We start from the raw sequence: 24,591 nt of genomic DNA, 5'->3' as shown, positions 1-24,591 counted from the left end.
GGACAAGCCACATGCCAACCTGCTGCATTACAGGGTGTGGGGCAGTGCTGGAGGCTGGGTGGAGACACAGCAGGTGGGTCGTGTGGGGGGTTGGGCACGGGGCTGGGAGCGGGGGGAGACCTGGCTTCGATTCCTAGCTCTGCCACTGGCTCCCAGGGCGACCTTGACCAAGTCACTGACTGTGCCTCGGTTTCCCCAGCTATGAAATGGGAAGACTTGGTCTAGTCGGGCTGCGAGCTCTTTGGGGCAGGGGCTGCATCTCACGGTGCATTTGTACAGCACCTTGCGCGCTGGGGCCGCGCGCTTGGCGGGGGTGCTACCATAATGCACCTAATAAAGAACAGGCGAGTCCAGCTCTGCCGGAGGCTGCTCCGCCCCGCAGCCTGGGGGAGGAAGTGGGTGGGGTGAGGGGGTGGAGGCAGGGTGGCCCTGCCTCGGAGCGCCACAAACCATGGACAGCTCCTGCTGAGCCAGGGCTGGGCGGCACAGCTGGCTCCGTTCTGCCAAGCAACCCGCAGAACCGGCCTGACTCGCAGAGGTGCCAGCAGCGCGGTGTCAGCGGGGAGGTGAGTACGGCTCCGGCTGGCTTCACTTTCCCACCCCTCTGCCAGCTGCCTTGGCGTCCCGGCGGCCCTGCCGGGTGGCAAAGCACCAGCCGGAGGGGCGCTTCTGGGAGGGTGTCCTCTCCGCATCCCTAAAAGAGCCACTGGCCTCCCCCGGGCTGGAGGAACCCCCCTGCCCTTCCTGGCCCCAGCTTCCACGGGAGGCAATTAACCTTCTTTTCCTCCCCAGGCTTCCTGGGGAAACGGGGGCGGGGGGGCTGCAGCTGGGTAGGCGCAGCTCTGCTGCGGGAGCCAGGGGCTGGGGGGGGGGTGGAGGCGCGAGGCTGATGGTGGTGGGGGGCTGAGGTATTTTGCCCCATTCTGCCCTAGGGGGCACGGGGGCGTGAGGGCAGAGCCGCAGGCTGCGCTTGTTTATTTGCATGGAGCTCGAACTTCCTCCTAACCCCCTCGGCCCAGCGTGAAAACCCAGACAAAGGGAAGATGGGTCTGGCTTCGGAGCCCCCCCTTCCCCTGCCCCCCTCAAAGCACCCGCAGGCCTCGGAACCGCCCTCCCCATCTCCCCTGCTTCCAAGCCGCTTTCTCCGCGGGCTGGGGGCCGAGATGCCCTTTCTCCAGCAGGCCCGATAAGAGCCCCTGCGGTTTATGGCTCCGGGGCAGAGTCCGGGGGAGGCTGTAAATCGAAGGTGAAGGTTGGCTTGGATTAAACCCCCTCTATAAAAGGCAGGAAGGGTTTAAAATAGGAGCAGGTGAGGCGGGAGCCGGGACAGCTGCTGTTGCGGGCCCGGGGACGGCAGGTGGAGCCCAGTGGCGCGGGGCCAGGGCGCCCAGGCACAGAGCTGCACCAGGATCCTGCTGCTAATATTTGCCATCGCTCCTGACCTCCGCCCCGGCCCCCAGGGCTGCGTTTGCCCCCTGGCCAAAGCAGGGATCCGGCTGCGGCCCTGCTGGGGTGGAGCCCTGCTTGCGTCGCTGGCCAGGGGCCCTGACCCTCGAACCCATCTCGGCTCCTAACTACCCCTGGCCACGTGGGGGGCTCTGGGCGTTGTGTGGGGAGGTGGAGGCAGAGAGCGGGGGCTGCTCGGTTGCCTCTTTGATGCTGTGGCCCAGCTCTGCTCGGCTGACTTTGCCCCACGGGATCCAGCAGGGTTCGGGGCCGACCCCGGGGGGGCTGGCGAGAGCTTGGGTGCCCGGCTGGGAGCGGAGCTCCCTGTAGCCTCCCCCTCCAAGCAGCGGGGCTGGGCCCTCGGCACGCTGGGCCTGGGCTCTCGGGAACACCCTGCGGCCCGGGCCCCGAGCGGCCGCAGCGCTGGGCCCGGAGAAGGGCTAGCAGGGCTGGGGCGTGCGGCTCGGGGGGCAAAGCCTTAGACGGCCCCCGATGAGCTGGGACCAGCCAGCGCCGGCCGAGGGGGGCTGGAGCTTCCCTGCCGAAGGGAGGAGTCTCCCCTCGCTCCGTGACTCTGCCATGGCCTTACCCAGGCAGCGGGGGGAGGAATCAGGACGCCTGGGTTCTGTTCAGGCACGTGTGGGGCTGACTTTGTCCCCCTGGCCCGAAGGAGGGGGTGCTGGCAGCTGTGGGGCACCCGAAACCTGCCCTCCCCTTACAGCCATGGGGCAGTGCCGCCAGCTGCCCGCGGCAAGGGGCTGCTGGCCGGGCGGCCCTGGGGACTGCTTTGGAGGGAGAGGGTGGGGCAGGGAGCAGGCTGCAGAGCCGGCCGGGGGGCCACAGGAGTGACGGGGAGAACAGGGCCCGATCTGGCACTGGGAGCCCCCCCCCCGCCGCCCTCAGGGAAGCAGCAAGGGAAAAGCCAGCGGGGGCCCTGCAAGCCGGGAGATGGCCCAGCCGGTTCCTCCTCTCCCCAGCTGGCATCCTGCTCCAGCTGGCTTCCTGGCCTGACTCACTCCTTTCCCGGCAGCCTCCCTGGGGCTCCGGCGTTAACCCCTCTGGCACTGGGGCCACCCGCCGGGGCGGGATCTCGCCCTGCCAGGGGCACCTCGCTGGTTTCTGAGCCCGCGGGGTTTGTCCTCGCAATCCCCGGCCGCCTGCTGCTGCGGCTTTTCCCTCGGGCCTGAGATTCCCAGCTCCTCTTCTCACGCGCAGCGAACCGCTTCCACATCTGGCCACTGCGCAGGCAGCAGCTGGGGAACGCGGGGCACCAAGGGGGAGGGGGGGTGACGCAAAGAACCCAGGTGTCCTGCTGCATCCTAATCACCTGCTTGACCCACCGCTCTCCCCCTGTGCCAAGCAGGGAACCCAGGTGGCCTGACTCCCAGGCCCTTGCTCGAAATGCTCCAACACGTACCCAGTTCTGGGCACGCCCCTGGGTCCTGCCACCCAGCACCCCGGCTCTAACCACTGGGCCCTCCAGCCTCCCCTTTACGCCTGGCTGGGCTGGGCTGGGGGAGTCTGGTGCCACCTAGACCCTCACACGGCTGCTCCCCCAGGAACCCCTGGAGGCAGCTCAGCAAGAGGCCGGGAGTTCGCAGGGTCCCTTTCTGCCAGCACCCGCTGCCAACTGGACGGGGCAGCCCTGCTGCCCGGCCAAGCCCCGCCGGCACGAACGAGCTGGCTACAAAAATACAAGACTCCGTTCTCCCTATTCGGTTCTAACCCCCCAGGCTCCCCGTCCCTTCCTAGAGCCAGGGGAAGAACCCAGGACTCCTGGCTCCCAGCCCCCACATTGCACTAACCACTAGACCCCACTCCCATCCCAGAGCCAGGGGAAGAACCCAGGAGTCCTCGCTCCCAGCCCCCACATTGCACTAACCACTAGACCCCACTCCTGTCCCAGAGCCAGGGGAAGAACCCAGGAGTCCTGGCTCCCAGCCCCCACTGCTCTAACCCACCACACCCAGACCCTGGGCTCTCGCAGATGGGGGCAGAGGCTGCCACTCGCTAGCTCCGACGTGAGCCGGGGCTGTTCCTTCCCTGGGGGGTGGGGGCGTGTCCGTGGGGTGCCCCGCACCCCCTTTGCAGGGCTGACCCCTCCGCTCGTCTTCCCCTCCAGCTGCCGCCTCCCCTCCGCCCGCCGGGGCCATGGAAGCCAATCCCTCCCTGCTGGACACCGTCGGGGTGGGGGACCTGGTCCTGCTGGACCCCCTGTCGGAGGAGTCGCTGCTGCAGAACCTCAAGGAGCGGTTCCGGCACCAGGAGATTTACGTAGGTGTCGGGGGCTGCGCAGGGGGGAGCAATGGGGCGGATCCAGGGGCTCCCCTTGCCCCTGGAGATGGAGCTTTTGTGATACCCCCCCTCCCCCCCCCGCCCGCTCACGGCCTCCGCGTTCCCTCCCCAGACGTACATCGGGAACGTGGTGATCTCCGTGAACCCGTACCAGCCCCTGCCCATCTACTCCCCGCAGACGGTGGAGGATTATCGCAACTCCAACTTCTTCGCCGTCAAGCCGCACATGTGAGTGGGCCGGGCGGAGGCTGGCGGGGGCCATCGCTGAGCGAGCTCCTCCCCGGGGGGGACAAACTGGGGAGTGAGGGAATGGGGCAGGGGCCTGTCCCCTCTAGGGGGCGCTGGCTCCCATCCGGCCCCAGGGTGGGGGACTGGCTGGCTCAGGGGGGCGGGGAATGGGGCAGGGGCCTGTCCCCTCTAGGGGGCGCCGGCTCCCATCCGGCCCCAGGGCAGGGACTGGCTGGCTCAGGGGGGCGGGGAATGGGGCAGGTGCCTGTCCCCTCTAGGGGGCGCCGGCTCCCATCCTGCCCCAGGGCGGGGACTGGCTGGCTCAGGGGGGCGGGGAATGGGGCAGGGGCCTGTCCCCTCTAGGGGGCGCCGGCTCCCATCCGGCCCCAGGGCAGGGACTGGCTGGCTCAGGGGGGCGGGGAATGGGGCAGGGGCCTGTCCCCTCTAGGGGGCGCCGGCTCCCATCCTGCCCCAGGGCGGGGACTGGCTGGCTCAGGGGGGCGGGGAATGGGGCAGGGGCCTGTCCCCTCTAGGGGGCGCCGGCTCCCATCCGGCCCCAGGGCAGGGACTGGCTGGCTCAGGGGGGCGGGGAATGGGGCAGGGGCCTGTCCCCTCTAGGGGGCGCCAGCTCTGATTGTAGAACTGATCAATGAAATTGTTTTTAATCATTCACTGCATCCGAAGAAGTGAGCTTTAGCTCACGAAAGCTCATGCTAAAATAAATTTGTTAGTCTCTAAGGTGCCACAAGTACTCCTGTTTTTTTTGCGGATACAGACTAACACGGTTGCTACTCTGAAACCACTTTATTAATGTAACTTCTGTTCACCATTCACTGCACTTGCCTACATTGTAACTTCTGTTCACTGTAATTTAACCCCATTTTAAAACGCTCACTCCATGTTGTAAAAGCTTCCTCCAGCCTTCATTTCTGCAAAACCTGCTGTAATCTTATTAGTCAGTTTAGATGCGTGACTGAGGCATGGATGGGTGATGGAATCAGGGGCGGCTCTAGGCACCAGCAAAACAAGCTGGTGCCTAGGGCGGCCAAATCTAGGGGGCGTCCCCTGCTGCCGGGGGGGCGGCAGGCTGGGTCGGTGGACCTGCCGCAGTCATGCCTGCGGGAGGTCCACCGGAGCCCCGGGACGAGCGGACCTGCCGCAGGCATGACTGCGGAGGGGGTGCTTGTCCCGCGGCTCGGCTGGACCTCCCGCAGGCATGACTGCGGCAGCTCAAGCGGAGCCGCCGGACCCGCGAGCCGTCCGCAGCTGCGGGAGGTCCAGCCGAGCCACGCGGGACCAGCGGTCCCTCTGCAGTCATGCCCGCGGGAGGTCCGCTGCTCCCGCGGCTCCGGGGCGCCTCCCGCGCATGACTGCTTGGGGCGGCCAAAAAGCTAGAGCCGCCCCTGGATGGAATCAACCTCCAGCCCCAGCCTGTTGATCATTGGATCATTGAATAATGATTGTACAGACAAAACTACACGGGATCTTTTCAGGGGACAAGACAAAGATGCCACATTTATTATGATAACTTGATTTGTGACCAATAACTAATATCTTAATCCTTATACCCACACATTATACCCAATACCTACACACACACACAGTCACACACACACAGTCACATACACACACACACACACACACCCATCAGATGTTCTGCAACTGCTGCATAGTTACCAGTCCTGGACGTAGCTTAAGTCCGTGGCTTGACTTTGCAGCTTGGGTTCGTGGCTTGTGGCAGTAACTGGCCAGGAAAGCCGGGCACAAGCACGAGCTGGGTCTCTGTTGGGCCTGCACCGATGTCCTTCCATGTTGGCAGCAGAATGTTGCCCTCCAAAGTCTCCCATCTCACCCATCCTTTTTGTAGGCTTTAGTTTGAATGCAGAGTCGATAGGTCTTGCTGTGTCAGGCTGCCTCTGGGTTTGGTGATTGATCACCCGTCAATTGCTTTCAGCCTCCGACCTGGCTTTGATCTTCCTTCTATTGCACATTTTCTTTTTAGGGTGGACTCTGCTTACTTTGTTAGGGCTCTTGTCTGCATCTTCAGCCCGTGGGGGTTGAACTTTATTTCATCAGGACAGGCTGGGGCTGGAGGTTGATTCCATCATCCATACAGGCCTCAGTCACACATCTAAACTAACTAATAAGATTACAGCAGGGTTTGCAGAAATGAAGGTTGGAGGAAGCTTTTACAACATGGAGTGAGCGTTTTAAAATGGGGTTTGAATTACAATATGGCAAACAGTGAACAGAAGTTACAATGTAGGCAAGTGCAGTGAATGGTGAACAGAAGTTACATTAATAAAGTGAACGATTAAAAACAATTTCATTTATCAGTTCTACATGATCCATCCCCAGGACAGGGACTGGCTGGCTCAGGGGGGCGGGGAATGGGGCAGGGGCCTGTCCCCTCTAGGGGGCGCTGGCTCCCACCCGGCCCCCAGGGCAGGGACTGGCTGGCTCAGGGGGGCAGGAATGGGTCATGGGGCCTGTCCCCTCTAGGGGGCGCTGGCTCCCACCCGGCCCCCAGGGTGGGGGACTGGCTGGCTCAGGGGGGTGGGGAATGGGGCAGGGGCCTGTCCCCTCTAGGGGGCTGGCTCTCCTCTGGCCCCAGGTTGGCAGGGACTGAAAGCCCTACAAGCCGTGGTGTCTCAGCCGGTCCCCGGAGCTGGCGGCAAGGTCGGGTTCCTGGCCCGTCCTGTCCTGGGGTGGCTGACGAGTCCATAACGGGCTTATGTATAATTGAGTCAAACATGTGGGTGCTCAGAGTCACTGACTCGGGTTCAGCGCAGCTCACAGGAGCGTTTGCTGGGGGCAGGGGGGAAGCATTGTGATATGGTGCCCCTCACTCCTGACCTGCAGCCCCCTGCTAGCCCAGACGAGACCCCTGAGGCCAGGCCTCCAGCCAGGCTCTTGGTCTGGGGAGAGGGGAGCCCGGGGGGGGGCGGATCTGTCCCTTTCTAACCCCTCTCCCTTCACCCCCACCCCGGTCACCCCCGTATAGCTACGCGATCGCTGACGATGCCTATCGCTCCCTGCGGGACCGTGACAAGGACCAGTGCATCCTGATCACAGGCGAAAGCGGCGCGGGCAAGACGGGTGAGGAGAGGACGCCCGTCCCTGGCAGAGCCTGGGGAGCGGGGGGGGGGGGGGGCTAGGGATGGCACGCGAACCCCGTGGGGTCGTCAGCCAAGTCATTCCCACGGGGAGCAGGGCCCAGGTTTCGGGCAGCTGGAGGTGACGCATGCAGGGGGGTGGTGGGCCAGGGGGGAGGTGTGGGGGGGTCCCTGGCGGAGTCACCCCCCCCCGCTCTCTGCAGCCAGGAGGCTGATGGGCCCCAATGGCCGGGCCGTTGCTTATCCCCGCAGAGGCCAGCAAGCAGGTGATGGCCTACGTGGCCGCCGTGTGCGGCAAGGGTGAGGAGGTGAACCAGGTGAAGGAGCAGCTGCTGCAGTCCAACCCGGTGCTGGAAGGTGGGTGCCCCCCAGCCCTGAAAAGAGCCCCTAGGTCCCCCGCCGGGGCCTGGCCGGTTCGTGCCCCAGAGCCCGGCCTGGGGGGTGTCAGAGCCACGAGGGTCCCAGCTGTTCCCCCAGCCGGGAGCCTGACCCAGGCTGGCTCTCCCCCAAGCTCGTCTGACCCTCCCCTCGCACCAGCCTCCAGTCCCGGCCACGCCCCACGGCGGGAGCCCCCCGCGCTCTGCCCATGGCCACGTCCCCCACACCTGCTCCACCCCAGAGGGGCTCCCTGCAGCAGGCCGGGGGGGGGGGATCCCAGGAAAGGTACAAATAACGATTCTCTCCTCCCCTGCCCCGGTCTCGTTGCAGCCTTCGGTAACGCCAAGACCATCCGCAATGACAACTCCTCCAGATTCGTGAGTGGTTCTGCCTCCAGCCCCCCCGGGACCCCCCCCCCGGGACTCCTGTCCCCCTCCCCCACCCTCCTGACTCCCCTCCCCCTCACCCATGATTCACGTCCCCCCAGCCTCCCCCTCCCCCACGACTCCCATCTCCCCAAACTTCCCCCTCCCCTGTGACTCATGTCCCCCCAATGCCACCCTCCCCTGTGACTCCCATCCCACCACGTCTCCCTCCCCCCTCCCATCCCTCTCCCCCGCCCTCACAATTCCCATCCCCCTAACATCCCCTCCCCCACCCTCGTGACCCCCCCCCCCGTCCTGCCCTGCCCCCGACTCTCTGTCTCTGCCTCGCCCAGGGCAAGTACATGGACGTGGAGTTTGACTTCAAGGGCCAGCCCCTGGGCGGCGTCATCAGCAACTGTAAGTGCCCCCAGCCGGCCGGGCCGGGGCCAGGGGCTCCCTGTGGGGCCGGGCGGAGAGGAGCGTGCGGGCACCGGGCCCCCCAGCGTGTGCCAGGGGCAGGGCCGGGGCCAGGGGCTCCCTGTGGGGCCGGGCGGAGAGGAGCGTGTGGGCACCGGGCCCCCCAGCGTGTGCCAGGGGCAGGGCCGGGGCCAGGGGCTCCCCGTGGGGCCGGGCGGAGAGGAGCGTGTGGGCACCGGGCCCTCCAGCGCGTGCCGGGGGCCGGGCCGGGGCCAGGGGCTCCCTGTGGGGCCGGGCGGAGAGGAGCGTGTGGGCACCGGGCCCCCCAGCGCGTGCCAGGGGCCAGGCTGGGACCCAGCAGGGACTGGGTTAACACCGGAGCGGGACCGGGGGCCCTTCTGGAGGGTGGGGGGCACGTGGCCGAGGCTCCCAGCTGCTTCCACCCCTTAGCCGGAGCTTCGGCTTCCTGTGGGGAGCAGGGCCACGGACCCGTCCCAGCCCGGCACAATGGAACAATAGGGGCTGGACCCCGCCCAGTATCCCTCCCCGAGCGTCCAGCTCCCGGCCCCCTCCAGCACCAGCCCAGGCCCAGGGCCCCCCGCTGGGCACAGAGTCTGCTCCCCCCCCCGCGACCCCCGGGCACCGGTTCTCCCCGCCCCCCGATCCCCTCTGGGACCCTAACACTGGGCCGGGGAACCCCCCCCCCCTGGGTCTCCCCTCTGCAGACCTGCTGGAGAAATCCCGCGTCGTGAGACACGTCAAAGGGGAGAGGAATTTCCATATCTTCTACCAGCTCCTGGCCGGGGGATCAGACCAGCTCCTGAGTATGGCCGGGACCCCCTGGGCTGGGGACGGGGTTTGCTGGGACCCCCTGGGCTGGGGACGGGGTTTGCTGGGACCCCCTGGGCTGGGGACGGGGTTTGGGCCGGGAGCCCCCTGGGCTGGGGATGGGGTTTGGGCCGGGACCCCCTGGGCTGCGGGACGGGGTTTGGGCTGGGACCCCCTGGGCTGGGGACGGGGTTTGGGCCGGGAGCCCCTGGGCTGCGGGACGGGGTTTGCTGGGACCCCCTGGGCTGCGGGACGGGGTTTGCTGGGACCCCCTGGGCTGGGGACGGGGTTTGGCCTGGGAGCCCCCTGGGCTGGGCACGGGGTTTGGGACGGGAGCCCCCTGGGCTGCGGGACGGGGTTTGCTGGGACCCCCTGGGCTGGGCACGGGGTTTGGGCCGGGAGCCCCCTGGGCTGGGGCCGGGGTTTGGGGCCCATCGCAGCGGCTGCAGCCCGGGCAGGGCCGGGTGTGGGGGGACCCGGGTGGGCCCCTGCTCCTGGCTCAGCCGCGGCCTGTCCCCTCTCGCAGGGGGGCTGACGCTGGGGCGGGACTGCAGACGCTACGGATACCTCGGCCGCGAGGACCCCAGCCTGCCGGGCGTGGACGACGCGGCCAACTTCCGAGCTGTTCAGGTCCAGCCTTGGGGCGGGGGCCGGGGGGAGGGTGAATCCGTCTGTCTGGGTAAAATGGGACCCCCTGACCCTGCCCCCGAAATCCCTACACTGCAGCCCGGTCGCGGGGTCCCAGCCCCGGGGCTCAGCACCCGCTCCGGATGCAGCCGGCCAGGACTGTGGGGTGGGGTCTCCCCTCGGGGCTCACTCCCCCCGGGCGAGGAACCGTCTCGGCTTCGGCGCCTCGTGGGGCTGACTCGGTCACGCCGTGAGCTCCCCTGGGGGAGCCTGACACGCCCCCAAGGGCCCTGCCCCCCCCCCCCCCGCGTGGCCGGCAGGGACTCCCAGGCAGCGGGTGACAGGCGGGTTGTTAGTCGCCGGGGACCCAGCGTAGGACAGGGCTGGTTAGCACCCACCAGGGACGCCCAGCAAAGTGCATTGGGGGGGGGCAGAGCCCAGGGCCCTCCCCCCGAGTCCCAGCCCAGGAGACTGACCCCTTCCAGCTGCCCCCCCCCGCTCCCCCCCCTTTGTCTCTGTCCCGGGCCAGCAGGGCCCCTGGTCTCTGGTCTCCAGCACCTCGCGCTGATCCTTGTGGCGCAGGGGCCCGTCCGTTACCAGCCTTGCCGGGTTACAGAGTGTCGGCCGCTCTCTGCAGCCCGTCGCCCGTCACCCCTGCCCTCTAGGGGTCGCTGCGATGACGCCCCTCATCCTGCACCACCTAGATATTGAGTAGCGCAGAGGGGAAACTGAGGCACACGCCGTCTTCAGACAAAACATTAAGAACATTCCCACTTCGTCCCCGCCCCCAAACTCAGATCCCCAAACTCTGCCCTTGTCTGTCTCCCTGGCAGGAGGCCATGACGGTCATCGGCTTCTCGCCGGCCGAGGTGCAGGCGCTGCTGGACGTGGCTGCCGTGGTGCTCAAGCTGGGGAACGTGGAGCTGGGCAGCCAGTTCCAGGCCAGCGGGATGGAGTCCTGCAGCATCCAGGACACACGAGGTCAGGCGGGGACCCGCGGTGGGGTGGGACCCCTGCCCTCGGCCCAGGCGCGGCTCCCCCATCTCCCCTCCTGAGGCCCCTCTCCTGGGTTTGACCCACCCCCACCCTGGTCCCGTGGCGGTCTCGCCCCCCGGGGAGCTAACCTGGCCTCTCCCCATGCAGCCGTGCGGGAGATCTGCGAGCTGATCGGCCTGCCGGAGAGCGTCCTGGAGAAAGCCCTGTGCTCCCGCACCGTGGAGGCCAAGAGGGAGAAGGTGGTGACGGGTCTGAGCGTGGCACAGGTGAGCGGGGGGACGGGGCGGGAGGCCCAGAGCCAGACCCGGCGTGTGCAGACGGCTCCGTCAGCCCCCCCGAACCCTGCACCCCTGGGTCTCCTCCCAGCGCCCCCCGGGTCCCACCCGTTAGTGGTGGGGCTGAGCCACGTTCGCCCCCCAGCGTCCGGCCCCCTCTTGCCAGGACTGTCCCAGGCTTGGGGCGTTTCTGAGTCGGTCCCGCGGCCGCGGGAACTCCCTGGTGCCCGGCAGAGCCTGGCCTGGGCTGGCGCTGAGACGTGAGGCCGGGGGAGGTCTCTTGTCTGAGCCACCCCGGCTTGGGGCTGAAATCACCAGCTCAGGAGCAGGTTTCCCCCACCCCCGAGTGGGGCCGGCCCCGGGGTCCCTCTGAGCCGCCCCTGCGCAGCCGCCAGCCTCCAGCCCCTTTGCCTCTGCTCCTAGGGCTGCTACGGGCGGGACGCCCTGGCCAAGAACATCTACAGCCGCCTCTTCGACTGGCTGGTGAACCGCATCAACGCCAGCATCAAGGTGGGTGCGCTGGGACGCCGCCCCCGGGGGGGCTCGACCCCCGGCCAAGGCGCAGGATCCGCTGCGTGTGGCCCAGCTGCGGGGGGGTGGACAGCGGCTGTCGGGTTCCCTGCTCTCATCCCACTGTCTCCCAGTGCCCCCCCTTCCGCCTCCCTGTCCCCCCGTCCCCCGGCTCCCTCCCCCTGCCCCCCTCCCCGGGCTTTGCTGGAGCTCTTGTGCCGAACCACCCAACGGCCGCACGCCCCCGCCCCCGCGACCCCTGCCCCCTCTGCGGAGCCCAGGGACGCGGCGATTCTGGGGGTAACGAGCCCCCCTGTTTGCCCAGGTGGACACGAGCGAGCGGAGGAAGGTGATGGGAGTTCTGGACATTTACGGCTTCGAGATTTTCCAGGTTGGTGCTGGGTGTGGCAGGCCGCTCGGTTCCCCCCACGCGGGGCAGCAGGCAACTGGGGAGCCCAGGGCGGGGATAGCAGGGGCTGCGGGTCGGGAGTGAGGGGCACCGGCAGAGCTGGGGGGGCAGGGGGAGCCCGGGGCTGGGCTAGCAGAGGGCTGAGGGGGGCTGCAGGTCGGGAGTGAGGGGCACCGCAGAGCTGGGGGGAGGGGTGGTAAACTTGCCATACTCCCGGCTTCCTGGGCGCGGCACCCTCCTGCCTCGGTCAGTAGCCCCAGGTTGTGTGCGGGGGGGGGGGGGGACATGGCCCCGAATCCTCATCCCACAGGCCCTGCTGCCTTCTCCTTCCCGCCCAGACCAACAGCTTCGAACAGTTCGTCATCAACTACTGCAACGAGAAGCTGCAGCAGGTCTTCATCCTGATGACGCTGAAGGAGGAGCAGGAGGAATACGTGCGGGAGGTAACGGGAGCCCTGGGCCCGGGGGGCTCCGGGGAGCCGCCGTGCAGGCCCCATTGCCGGTCGTTCCACTGCCGATCCGGGCACCCCCCTGCCCGGCGTGGCGCTCCGGTGGCACCCCAGCAAACCGCACGCCGAGGGCGGCCGGCGGGCAACCTTTGGCGCTGAAGTGATGGGCCTTTAGCCAGGGCACTGAGCAGTCTCAGCTGTCGGGAAGGGGGGGTTGAGAATGACAACCCCCCCACCCCCCGCCCCGGCCGGGAGTCCACAAGCTGCTCCAGCGACCCCGCCCGGCAGCTGCCGGCAGCCCGGCCCCAGGCACGTGCGGGCGGATTTGGCGGCACCATAACAGGAAGGCTGGGAATAAACACGCACAGAGGCCCGGGGCTCCGGACGTCCTGTCCCCCCCGAAGCCGGGGGCGGGGCTGGAATCCCCTAGTGAGAACTGTGGCCGGTGGGGTGTGTGGGGACCGCGTGGCTCAGCGCGGGCACGGGGCCGGAGCAATGGGTCAGACAGACGCCGCCGCGCCTGCTTTGTTCGGCTCGGTTCCTCGCCCAGGGCCACCCCGTGGGATCCCTTCGAACCAGCCCTGTCCTGCTTCCTGCTCCCGGCGTCAAATCCGCCTGCTGGGCGTTTAGAAATCTCGCGCGGGCGTCTCGTCTCTGCCCCTCGCCAGCTCTCCCGGCAGCGGGTTTGTGGAGATGCTTAGGGCAGGGCCAGGCGCCATGTGTTAAAAGTGCCGCCGGAGCAGTGAACCCAGCGACTTTCTCCAGACTGGGACGGGGGCTCGGATTCCAGCTCCCCTCCCACCCCGCCTCTGGTGTGAGGATCCCAGGCCCCCGCCCGTGCACCCCAGCCCAAATCGAGCTGGGCTGGAAGTGGGGGGGTTCAGGCCCCGAATGCCACTGAAATCCCGCGGGCAGCCCAGGCCGTCCCCGTCCGCTGGACAGGCCTTTGCTGGTGTGCCCAGCTGGTGCCGCTGCCAGGCAGGTCAGGCTCCCACGGCCGCTCTCCTCCCCAGGGCATCCAGTGGACACCGGTGGACTTTTTTGACAACAGCATCATCTGCAGCCTGATTGAGGACGTGAGTGGCTGGCTGAGCGACGGCGGGTGGGAGGGGGCCTGCGGGCCAGGGCTCCCCACCCCTGGGCAGAGGAGCCAGGACAAAGCAGGGGCACCGCTTGCCGGCCCTAAACAGGGCTCAAGGGGCTGCCAGGCCCAGTCCCCGCCAAGGGGGCATTTCGCCTCCTCAGCCCTTGCCCTGCATCGCTGGCACCTGCCCTGCACACGGAGGCCACCTGGACCAGGGGCTGGTCTGCACAATTGGCCTTTTCTGAACAGGAAAGAAATAGCAGGGGCTGCAGGTGGGGAGTGAGGGGCACCGGCAGAGCTGTGGGGGAGTCCTGGGATGGGCTAGCAGGGGGCTGCGGGTCGGGAGTGCGGGGCACCATGGAGCTGCGGGGGGGACCCAGGGCTGGCTAGCAGGGGCTGCGGGTCAGGAGTGCGGGGCGCTGCGGCCCCCGGTCCGTGACCCGCCGGCTCGGCGCAGGGCAAGGCCGGGATCCTGGCCATGCTGGACGAGGAATGCCTGCGCCCCGGGGTGGTGACCGAGGAGACCTTCCTGGCCAAGCTGAACCAGGTGTGCGCCAGCCACAAGCACTACGAGAGCAGAGCCACGCAGAACGCCCGGCACGTCACGGACGCCAGCCTGGCCGGCCCCTGCTTCCGCGTCCACCACTACGCCGGCAAGGTGAGCGGGGGGCCCCGTCCTCCCTCCGAGCTCCCAGCATGCACTGCCCAGGCTTGGGGGGCCCAGACTGCCCCGCGTGTAGGCTCCACCTGGCTCTGGGAGGGGAGTGGGGCCTAGGGGTTAGAGCAGGGGGCTGGGAGCCAGGACTCCTGGGATCTCTCCCTGGCTCTGGGAGGGGAGTGGGGTCTAGTGGTTAGAGCAGGGGGGGCTGGGAGCCAGGACTCCTGGGTTCTGGCTCTGGGAGGGGAGTGGGGTCTAAGGTTAGAGCAGGGGGGCTGGGAGCCAGGACTCCTGGATTCTGTCTCTGGGAGGGGAGTGGGGTCTAGTGGTTAGAGCAGGGGGTGCTGGGAGCCAGGACTCCTGGGTTCTGGCTCTGGGAGGGGAGTGGGGTCTAGGGGTTAGAGCAGGGGGCTGGGAGCCAGGACTCCTGGGTTCTGGCTCTGGGGGGGAGTGGGGTCTAGTGGTTAGAGCAGGGGGGGCTGGGAGCCAGGACTCCTGGGTTCTGTCTCTGGGAGGGGAGTGGGGTCTAGGGGTTAGAGCAGTGGGCTGGGAGCCAGGACTCCTGGGTTCTGGCTCTGGGAGGGGAGTGGGGTCTAGGGGTTAGAGCCCGGAAGCCGCGAGCGGGCTGGGAGCCAGGACTCTCTGCCTCAGGGTCCCGTCCGCCCCTGCCAGTGACGCTGTGGGTCCGTCCCCCCGCAGGTGACCTACAACGTGACGGGGTTCGTGGAGAAGAACAACGACCTGCTGTTCCGCGACCTCTCGCAGGCCATGTGGAAAGCTCGGCACGAACTGCTGCGCTCCCTCTTCCCTGAGGGGGACCCCCAGAAAGCCTCCCTACGGCGCCCCCCCACCGCGGGCTCCCAGTTCAAGGCCTCCATTGCCACGCTCATGAAGAATCTGTACTCCAAGAACCCCAACTACATCAGGTGGTCTGGGGATGGGGGATCCCACGGGGGAGGGTGGGAGCAAGACTAGAGCTCAGTGCCTGCCGCTCTCAAACCCAGGCACTTTGGGAGAATCTCCCTGGCTGTCTGCAGTGTAGGGGCTCTGACACACAGTGGAGTGAGGGAGAAACTCCCCAGCTATGAGCAGTGTAGGGGCTTTGACACAGAGCAGAGCGAGGGGATACATTCCCTGGCTCTCAGCAGTGGTGGGGCTTTGACACACAGTGGAGCAAGGGAAGAAATTCCCTAGGATGTTAGCAATGGAGGGGCTTTGACATACACTGGTGTAAGGGGAGAATCTCCCTGGGCTGTGAGCAGTGTAGGGGCTATGAAACACAGCAGCACAAGTAGCGACTCTCTCCCAGCTGTGCAGGGGGTTTGACACACACTGGAGTGAGGGGAGAATCCCCCTGGGCTGTGAGCAGTGCAGGGGCTATGACACACAGCAGCGCCGTCTCTAACCTCCTCCCCTCTCTGGCCCAGGTGCATCAAACCCAATGACAACAAAGAGCCCGGTGTGTTCACGGACGGGCTGGTGCAGATGCAGGTCCGGTACCTGGGGCTCCTGGAGAACGTGCGGGTGCGGCGGGCCGGCTACGCCTACCGGCAGGGCTACGAGCCGTGCCTGGAGCGCTACAAGATGCTCTGCAAGCAGACCTGGCCCAAGTGGAAGGGGGGTGCCAGGTAGGGGGGTGAGGAGCACGGGGGGGATTGCGGGGGCTGGGAGCAGCACCCTGCTGGGTGGGGGGCAGCCTGGGGGGGGATGTTGGGGGCGGGGAGCCCCACGCAGGGAGTGTTGGGGGGGCTGGAGGTGGCCGAGGCGCTGGCAGTGCCCGGGGAGGAGGGCGTAGCAGCAACCGGCTCAGCCCCACGGCGCTGCCCCCTCTCGTGGGTCACCGCCCCGCCCCCACCCCCGCTCCTGCCCCTGCAGTGGGGGAGCTTCCCGGGAGCCAGCGCGTCCCCCTGGGAGCCCCCTGCCGGGGGGGTGGGGGGGCAGGAGCCTGAGCCCGGTGTCTGGCGCAGGGACGGTGTCCAGGCCCTGCTGACCGAGCTGCGCATCCCCCCGGCGGAGCTGGCGTACGGGCGCAGCAAGATCTTCATCCGCACCCCCCGCACCGTGAGTCTGGGAATGGGCTAATCCGAGACGGGGGGGGGGGGGCTGCATGGGAAGACCCCTGGTGGGAGGGGGGCAGTGGAACAGCCCAAGCTGGGGACGTTCCCCCCTGCTGGGGGGCGCTAGGTGGGAGGGGCTGTGTCTCCCAAGCCTCCATCTAGCTGGAGCCCCCCCCTGCTTTGGGGGCAGCCGCCCCCCTGTCTGGGGCGTGTCCAGCGGCCAAGGCCCAGTCCGGCCCCGTTGGGCATCCCTGGCCTGAGCGACTGGCCTGGGGGCTGGGCCATGGGGCGTCCAGGGCTGGGGCGGGGGGTGGGGGACCCCGAGTTCCAGCCCCGCTCGCACCGGACGCCAGGGAAAGGTCCCTGCCGACCCCTCCCGTCCGCGTGCTCCTGCCGCAGGCGGCGCCTGAAGGGTTAACGTGCTCGGGGGGGGGGCCGTCCTGGCTCTGACCCTGCTGGTGTGTCGTGTCCCCCCCCCCCAGCTCTTCGACCTGGAGGACCGGCGCCGGCTGCGCCTGGCTGATCTGGCGTCGCTGATCCAGGCCACCTACCGCGGCTGGAGGTGCCGCACTCACTACCAGCAGATGCGCAAGAGCCAGATCGTCATCTCGGCCTGGTTCCGGGGACAGGCGGTAATTGCCCCCCCGTCTCCTCCCGCTCTCCCCTCCTGCCACCTGCTCTGGATCGGGGCCCCTCCCTGACCCGGGCGGGAGTTTGCTCCGGCTCAGGCGACCTCCCGAGTGAAACCGGGGGGAATTTCTTCACTGTGTTACCCGGCCAGGATCGGGGCCCCCTTGCGCCCGGACACGGAGGGAGGGACGCAAGCCAGGCCCTGCCCCACGGCGTTGGCCTACGTGGACCAGGGGCGGAGGGTCGTCCCCTTGCCCAAAGTCTGCGGCTGAGCCGAGAATAGGACCCAGGCGTCCGGGATCCCTGCCTTAGACCGTCCTGCCCCTTGAACCCTCCGTTCGGACGCAGGGCGGCTCTGGGCTGGCACCGGGCAGGAGGGTGCAAACCCACCAGGACGGGCCCTGGGGGAAAGGTCTTCAGGGCCCCCAGAGCCCGGCCGTGGGGAGCCGTGCCCGGCCCTTGCTGGCATCTCGGCCTAGCCAGCGCCACGCGAGTCCCCCGCCCGCCCGCCATCGCCCGTGGCTCACCCGGACTTTCCCCTTTGCAGCAAAGGAAGCGGTTCGAGCAGATGAAGAGGTCGGCGCTGCTGATCCAGACCTGGGTCCGGGGATGGAAGGTGAGGGGGCAGTGCCTGCCGGAGAGCCCCCCCCCGGCCGCCAGCCCACGGGGGCCTGCAGACGCTCGTGGGGGAGGAGCCGTCGGGAAGGCGCCAGCCTGCGGGAGGCACCGATATTTGGCTCTGCGTGGTGGAAACATTCACGGGGCGGCTAGGCGGGCCGAGCGGGCCGGGGGTGCTCGGCGCTGCTGGCCAGGCCCGGAGTGGGGGGCGTGGGTCAGAGAAGGGTGGGGGGGGGCAGGTTGGTACCAGAACCCCGGGAAGAGGCCGGTTGCATTGGCCTGACCGCAGGGGAGCTGTGATTCGGGGGGATACCGCCCCCTCCCGGACCCTGGCTCGTGCCCCCCCGAGTCGCTCCTCCCGGGGCCGGGCTCGCTGGAGTCTCTCGCTCTCTCTCTCCGCGTCCGTCTGTCCTTCCTCCTCCTCCTCCTCAGGGCTCCGGCGGGGCTCTGATCTCTCGCCCTCCCATCTCCACAGTCTCGCAGGCTCCTGCGGGAGCTGAAGCACCAGCAACGCTGCAGCCAGGCCGCGGCCACCATTTCTGCCTACTGGAAAGGGTACCAGGTAACTGCAGCCCAGGCGCCGGCCCGGCGCCCCGGCGGGGCCTCTGTGCCGTGGCTTCCGGTCAGCCATGCCCACGGCCACCCCCCGCTCGGGCGCGGCCAGGGAGCCATTGGGCACCCGGTGCCCAGGTTAACGCCCGCCCGGCCCTCGACTGGATCCCGGGCCCAACGCCAGCCACTTCCCCGGCCTGCCCCCGCCTCTCTCGCGCTGTCCCGGGCCTGTCCTGTCTTTCCACCCTGGCCCCCCGTCTTCTCCGGTCCCTGCCCCACTCCACAGCCCGGCCACGGCTGGGCCGGGGGGGCTGGGGGATGGTCTGGGGCAGCCGGGGCGGGAGCCCAGGAGAGAAGCGAGGGGGGTTAGCCTGGAGAGAGGCAGGTTCGCGCCGGCCCCGGGGCTGCTCACGGGGCGTCTCCCTTTGCAGACGCGGAAGGAATATAAGAAATATTTCCGCTCCGGGGCGTCTGCCACCCTGGCCAATTTCATCTACAGGAGACTGGTGAGTCGGGGCCGCCCAGGGCTGAGGGGGGGACAACGGGCTGGAAACCTTCCAAAGCGGCGCTGAACCGCTACTGGGACTGGGACATGGGCCTGTCCCCTCTGGGGGGCGCCGGCTCCCACCCGGCCCCAGGGCGGGACTGGCTGGCTCAGGGGGGCAGGGAATGGGGCAGGGGCCCTGTCCCCTCCAGGGGGCGCTGGCTCCCACCCGGCCCCAGGGCAGGGACTGGCTGGCTCAGGGGGGTGGGGAATGGGGCAGGGGCCTGTCCCCTCTGGGGGGCGCCGGCTCCCACCCGGCCCCAGGGCAGGGACTAGCTGGCTCAGGGTGGGGGGCGGGGAATGGGACATGGGCCCTGTCCCCTCTGGGGGGCGCCAGCTCCCACCCGGCCCCAGGGCAGGGACTGGCTGGCTCAGGGGGGTGGGGAATGGGACATGGGCCCTGTCCCCTCTGGGGGGCGCTGGCTCCCACCCGGCCCCGGGGCAGGGACTGGCTGGCTCATAAGGGCAGGGAATGGGGCAGGGGCCTGTCCCCTCTCGGGGGCGCTGGCTCCGATCCCCAGGGTGGGGCGGGCTGGCTCGGGGCGGGGAGGGAGGGGGGAATGGGACCCGGGGCCTTTCCCAGCTGGGTTTTCTAAGACCCCACACCCATTTCCAACCTCCAGAGCTGGCGCTTGCCCTCTGGCGCCCTCGCGTTGGAATCGACCCCACTGGGAAGCGTTCCCGCTCTAGAACCTCGCCGGTTCCAGTCTAGAACCTTCTGCGTTTTCCCCCCCCCTGTGTTTTCTCCTCCCCGTCGCCCAAAGCTGCAGAAGTTTTTCCTGGGGCTGCGGAGCAGCCTCCCGCCCCTGGTGGTGACGGATCGCAGCTGGCCCCCCGCCCCCTACAAGTTCCTGGCCAACACCAACGAGGAACTGAAGAAAATATTCTACCCCTGGAAGGTCTGTCGGAGGAGAGGCCGAAGCCCGGTCCTGGCTGCTTATCCCGTGGCTGTCACCGCGGGGAGGGGGGACCCCAGATTCCCCCAGCTTCCCACATCCTGCCTCCCTCAGCTCCCTCCTTCCCCTCCAAACGATTCAGCAGCTGTTCATCAGCTGCCGCGTCCGCCCCAGAGGTGGCTGCATTTCAGTGCCGGGGAAGTGACTCCTGTGCAGTGTTGCTCTGTAGCTGGTACCGACAGCTCAAGTGCCCCACCCTAGAGATGGCTGCATTGCAGGGCTGGGTGACCAGTCCTGGTTCAGTAACTTCCCCCGCCCGCTCCGGCGCTGGCTGCGTGGCTGTCTGCCAGCTGCCATGTCCCGATTCCAGAGGTGGCTGCATTTTAGTGGCAGGCGAAGCGACCTCTGTAGTTCCACCCCCCTCCCCGCCTCCCTCTGGGTTTTCCTGGCGCTCCTGCCCAGCGCGTAATAAATGACAACGGCCCGTCGGCCCCTCTCTGCTCCTGGCCGGGGATCGGCCTGCTGTGGTTCCCCGCAGCCGTCTCCCTTAGTCACCTCCCCTCGGGCCCCGGTGGGTGGTCCCCCCCTTTGCCCTCTCTGCAGGCGGGATCCGGGTTCTGGCGCTGACCCACTTTCTCCTCCCCTCGGCAGTGTAAGAAGTACCGGGACCGGCTGACTCCGCAGAGGAAAGCTCTCCTGCAGGACAAGCTGTGTGCCAGCCAGCTCTTCAAAGGCAAGAAGACCCTGTATGCCAAGAGGTTAGCATGGGGCGGGGCTCGGTCCTCCAGTGAGGGGGGGCTCGGTCCTCCAGGGGGGGGCTCGGTCCTCCAGTGAGGGGGGGCTTGGTCCTCCAGGGGGGGGCTCGGTCCTCCGGGGGGGGCAGCAGGACTCCAGCTCGGGATTTAAAGCGAGGGGTGGGGATGGCAGCCGGGCGTCTCATGGGTCCCGCTCGGTCTCTTCCAGCCTCCAGCAGTCGTTCCAGGGCGAGTACCTGGGTCTCCAGAAGAACCCCAGGTACCGGGCGCTCCAAACCGCGGCCGAGGGGAAGCTGGTCCTGGCCGACACCGTGCGAAAAGTCAACCGGGCCAATGGCAAGGTGGGGCGGCCCGGCCCCTCCCCTCCCCGGGCCGAAGGGCCCGTGCACAGAACCTCCGTGGGGGACACCGGCTTCCCCAGGTCTCTGCTGGGAGCCTGCCCCAAGCCCCTGCTGTCTCCTCCGCCGGCCGGCTGCAGCGAGGTCTCCCCGGCACGGTTCTCTGCTGCCCCCCAACCCGCTCTGTGGGTCACCCCGGTGTGCCCAGGCCGGGCTCCCTGGCCCCCTCAGCTAGCGCATTTCACCCAGAGATCTCCCAGCGCCCCACGGGAGGTCAGTCCTGTCGTCCCTCTTTTATAGGGGGGAAACTGAGGCTCTGAGCGGGGCAGTGACTTGCCCGAGGTTACCCCAGCCCCCCTCCTTCCCCCGGCCAAAGCGGGAACAGAGCCCAGGCCTCCTGTGTGCCCGTCCCGGGCGCTCCCCGCTAGGCCGCGCTGCTCGGGATTGGGCCCCGACGGGCCGTGCCGCGCACCCGAGCCGAGCGCCCGGAGCTCGCCCTGTGCGGCTGCCTCTCCCGGGACTTGGTGCCTTGGGTCCTTTGGGGTTTACCGAGGTGCAGGTTAGGGGGGTATCGGCCCGACCCCCCCCCCCCGTGTCTGGCAGCCCCCGCCCACCCTCACCCTCCTGCCGACTCCTCTGCAGGCGGTTCCCCGGCTCTTCCTGCTCACCAAGAATCACATCATCCTGGCCGACCCCAAGGCCGCCCAGCCCAAAACCGTGGTCAGCCTGAGCGACATCCAGAGCGTCTCGGTCACCCGCTTCTCCGACGGCTTCTTCGTCCTGCACCTCAATGAGGTACGGCCCGGGGGGGGGCGGGGGGGAGACGGGGCACACGGGGGGCTGTGGGCGAAGGGCCAGCGCCCGCGGCTGCCCGGGACCCTTTCAAAGCGTAACCAGCTTCCCCCACGGGCTCTTGGGAAAGGATTTTCCAGCGGGGGGAGGCTGTGTGTGACCCCCCCCCCCTTCCCACAGCTCGTGGGTGGACAGGGGGCGTCGCTCATCGTCCTTCCGCGCCAGTCCCGGGGGGTGTGTCAGTGCCACCGTCCCGGCCTCGCTGCAGGGCCGCGCCGGGAGCTGCACGTCCCGCCGGCCCAGGGCTGCCAGCGGGGTGGGGAAGTGGCCGGAGACCCCCCGCAGCGAGCTGAAGTGTGGGGGGGCTGTCCCTGTGTTTGCTCCCCCCCTTAGACCTCCACAGTGGGAGCCAAGGGCGACTTCCTCCTCGTCAGCGACCACCTGATCGAGCTCGTCACCAAGCTCCACCAGACGCTGCTGGAGACCACGGCCAAGACACTCAACCTCCAAGTGGCTGATGAGTAAGGGCAGGGATTGGCCGGAAGGGTGGGTGGGCAGAGCCTGAGCTGGGCGTGGGGGGGAAGAGGAGGCTTCTGATTGGGCTGATGGCCATGACTGTCACCGAGTCGTGTGACGGTCTCTGTCGCCCTCTGGTGGCTTGCCTGGAAGGGGATAAGCGGCTATTACCGCTGCTGGCTGAGGGACCCAATCCTCTAGCTCCAGTGGATTGGAGGCTCGTGCTTCTAGCGCGACAGGGCGTGGGTTCGAATCCCCCCAAGCAGGGTCCCTGCCACCGTGCTAGCGTTTAGCAATGGCCTGGGCAGGCCGGGCTCTGAGTGGCCGCCGTGGCAGCCCAGCACCGCTTGCACCTCCGGCTTTTTCCCCAGCAGGGGGCGGCGTGTTGGGCATCCCTGGGGGGAAGGGAGGGGTGGGGCCACGCCAGGGACAGGGGCTGATCTCAGAGCGCCCGGGGGTCTCTGTGCAGGTTCTCCACACAGTTCGGCAAGGCCAGCGTCGCCATCCGGATCGTGGAGACGGCCGAGAAGAACGGGGCGGTGCCCGTCTGCAAAAAGAGAGGCAGCCACAAGATGGAGGTCCTGGTCCACTGAGGCACCAGGACGCCTGCCGTCCCACGGGGCGGGGTTGGCTGGGAAGCCGCAGTGCCAGCAGCTGAGAACCTGGCGCTCGAGGCCCCATGGCTGGGCGCGATCCCGCCCGGCCGGGGGCACGGACCTTTCTCCTTCCGCTCTGATCCCTGCCAGTCTCTCGGCAAAGCCAGGCAGCCTGAGGCCAGGGTCGTGCCAGGCTGGTGAGAGCCCTTCCCTTGCCGTGCCGGGACGGGGGGGTCTTCGCTCGAGGCCGGCTCCTTGCTGGAGATCGGTGCAAATAACATTAAATATCGGAGCAAGTTGGACCAGTTCTGCCTCCTGTCGCCGTTATGTGTGTGAGGGTTGCGCCAGCACCCGAGCTCGGGGCCCCGCTGTGCCAGGCGCTGCTCAGACCCCGGGGAGAGCCAGCCTGTCCCCAAGGGGCTCCCGGAAATATCCCCATCTTACAGCCCACGGGTCACTCGGGAGGCTCATGGCGGAGCGGGGGATTGAACCCTGGGATCCTGAGTCAGGTGCTGATAATCAGACACCAGGGTGACAGGGCACAGATGCCACCAGCCTGGGCTGAGGAGCAGAGACGCCGGCGGTGGGGCCAGACCAGCTCCCAGAATAGTGGCAGTTTTGCTGCTGCTTCAAGCAGAGGGACCCCGGCGCCATCCTGGCTGCTGCCTCTTCTCTGCCTCCCCGGCTTTCGTTTTCCAAGCCAGCCGGTGGAGCAGTCGGCACGGCCCATCTCAAGCTGTGCAGGGGGGCGTAGACACCCCACTTAGGAGCCGGGGGCTCAGCGGGCCGGGAGCTTGGCTTCCATTCCTGGCTCTGGGTGCAGGGGTCTATTGGGTTAGCGTGGGGGGGGCTGGGTGCCAGGACTCCTGGGTTCTATTCTAGGAGAGGAGTGAGGGGATGGGGAGTCTAGTGGTTCCGAGGGGAGAGACTTGAGAACTGAGACTCTTTGATCAAATCTCACCTGCTCTCTGCCTCAGTTTACCCCTCTGCACACCAGGGATGATAATCCTACCACATGGGGGAGGGGAATGAAACTTTGCACGGTGCTGTGAGATTTTGAAGGGTGGGGGCCTGGGGGGCACAGGCCCCCCTGGGTGTTGCAACCAGCAGAGAAGACCCCAAAGGGCGAATGATCATCTGGGGATGGCCAGTGTCCCCCTATCAAAGCTACCTAGGGGCTTGGCTTCCCCAGCTGCAGCTGGCCCCGTCCAGCCAGGGAGGTCGACCGCGGGGTGACTCCCTAGGAAGGCTGCATCCGAGGGGTTTGCCAGCTCTGATTATTGTGGCAGTGTGCAGAAGACCCGGGTCACGCCGCGCCAGGCGCTGTACAGGGCCCTAGTCTCAAAGCACCTGGGAGCTACATAGGGAAGGAGTGGGAGGGGAAACCGAGGCACGGAGTGGGGCAGGAAGTGGCCACGGTTTTGCCACAGGGCAGGGGTGGAGCTGGGACTTGAAACCAGGTGTCTGGTGACCCCCCAGATCCTCCCCCAGAGAACCGGGCCCATGGTCGGTCGCGTGGGTCGCGAGCCGGGGCTGGAGGGTGCCGGGGGCCGCTCTGGCACGTTGAGGGTGAGAGCCGGGCTGTCAGGCTGAGTTAGGTGACAGCGTGTGGATGGGTTGTGAGGGCCGGGGGGGGCTGCAGCCACCAGCGGAGATAATTTGACGGCGGGTTTCTCAGGGCGGGTGCGGGGAGGGTCCTGGCTCCAGCGTGCCAGGGCTGAGTCACCGGCGCGTCGAGCACCAGCCTGTGGGTAGTGCAGGGCCGAGCGCCACGGGGCTGGGGCGCTGAGGGGGGGGCAGCAGCTTTCGCGCCTGCTCAGCGTCTCCCTCAATCCTTCTCTGCCTGCCTCTCCCGGGAGGTGAACGGCCCCGTCTCCGCCCCCCCCGTGCCAGCATCAGCCCTGCCAGGAGAGACCCCCACCCACCCCCGGCCCATGGGAATGCGGGGGCCACAGCTCCAGGCACCCCCCTCACCGGGTGCTCCCCTCCCTTGGGGGGGTCCCTCTGTCACCACAGCACCCGGGCTGGGTGCCAGCCACGTCATGGGTATTGCCGGTGGCACACGCCAGAGCAGCCAGCCCCGAGCCCTTGGTCTGAAGAGCTGTGTCCAAACACAGCAGGGGGGTAGCTGCCCCCGCTGCCGGGGTCCTGGGGCAGGGCTGGGGGGCTGCATTGCCCGGCACTGGGAAGGAGGAGGGGGTATGGGGGGGGCTGTC

General features: G+C 68.0%; 1 protein-coding gene across 1 annotated transcript; it reads left to right on the top strand.

Annotated features, from left to right (window-relative positions):
- Positions 1 to 470: 470 nt before the first annotated feature.
- On the top strand, positions 471 to 22,660 carry MYO1A (myosin IA). Its single transcript, XM_044995450.1, has 29 exons — positions 471 to 566; positions 3,569 to 3,720; positions 3,854 to 3,969; positions 6,974 to 7,068; positions 7,338 to 7,442; positions 7,794 to 7,840; positions 8,182 to 8,245; positions 8,971 to 9,069; positions 9,600 to 9,703; positions 10,534 to 10,681; positions 10,844 to 10,962; positions 11,395 to 11,481; positions 11,807 to 11,872; positions 12,229 to 12,333; positions 13,353 to 13,415; positions 13,881 to 14,081; positions 14,781 to 15,007; positions 15,509 to 15,709; positions 16,049 to 16,142; positions 16,621 to 16,770; positions 17,316 to 17,384; positions 17,862 to 17,948; positions 18,370 to 18,444; positions 19,247 to 19,381; positions 20,030 to 20,136; positions 20,342 to 20,474; positions 21,114 to 21,266; positions 21,657 to 21,784; positions 22,249 to 22,660. The coding sequence occupies exons 2-29, from the start codon at positions 3,598 to 3,600 to the stop codon at positions 22,370 to 22,372; spliced, it is 3,225 nt and encodes a 1,074-aa protein (XP_044851385.1). The 5' UTR covers positions 471 to 566; positions 3,569 to 3,597; the 3' UTR covers positions 22,373 to 22,660.
- The last annotated feature ends 1,931 nt before the right edge of the window (positions 22,661 to 24,591 follow it).

This window comes from Mauremys mutica, chromosome 20 (genome assembly GCF_020497125.1).
Source record: "Mauremys mutica isolate MM-2020 ecotype Southern chromosome 20, ASM2049712v1, whole genome shotgun sequence".
Lineage (NCBI taxonomy): Eukaryota > Metazoa > Chordata > Testudines > Geoemydidae > Mauremys > Mauremys mutica.
Note: the sequence above shows the minus strand (reverse complement) of the source record. Positions and strands in the feature narration are given on the sequence as shown.

What these genes read in the sequence shown, in the direction of transcription:
- MYO1A (XM_044995450.1), top strand. Translation starts at nt 3,598, where the DNA reads ATGGAAGCCAATCCCTCCCTGCTGGACACCGTCGGGGTGGGGGACCTG. An exon ending in ATGACAACTCCTCCAGATTC is followed by an intron (nt 7,841 to 8,181) that starts GTGAGTGGTTCT and finishes TGCCTCGCCCAG; the next exon opens with GGCAAGTACATGGACGTGGA. An exon ending in CCTACTGGAAAGGGTACCAG is followed by an intron (nt 17,949 to 18,369) that starts GTAACTGCAGCC and finishes CTCCCTTTGCAG; the next exon opens with ACGCGGAAGGAATATAAGAA.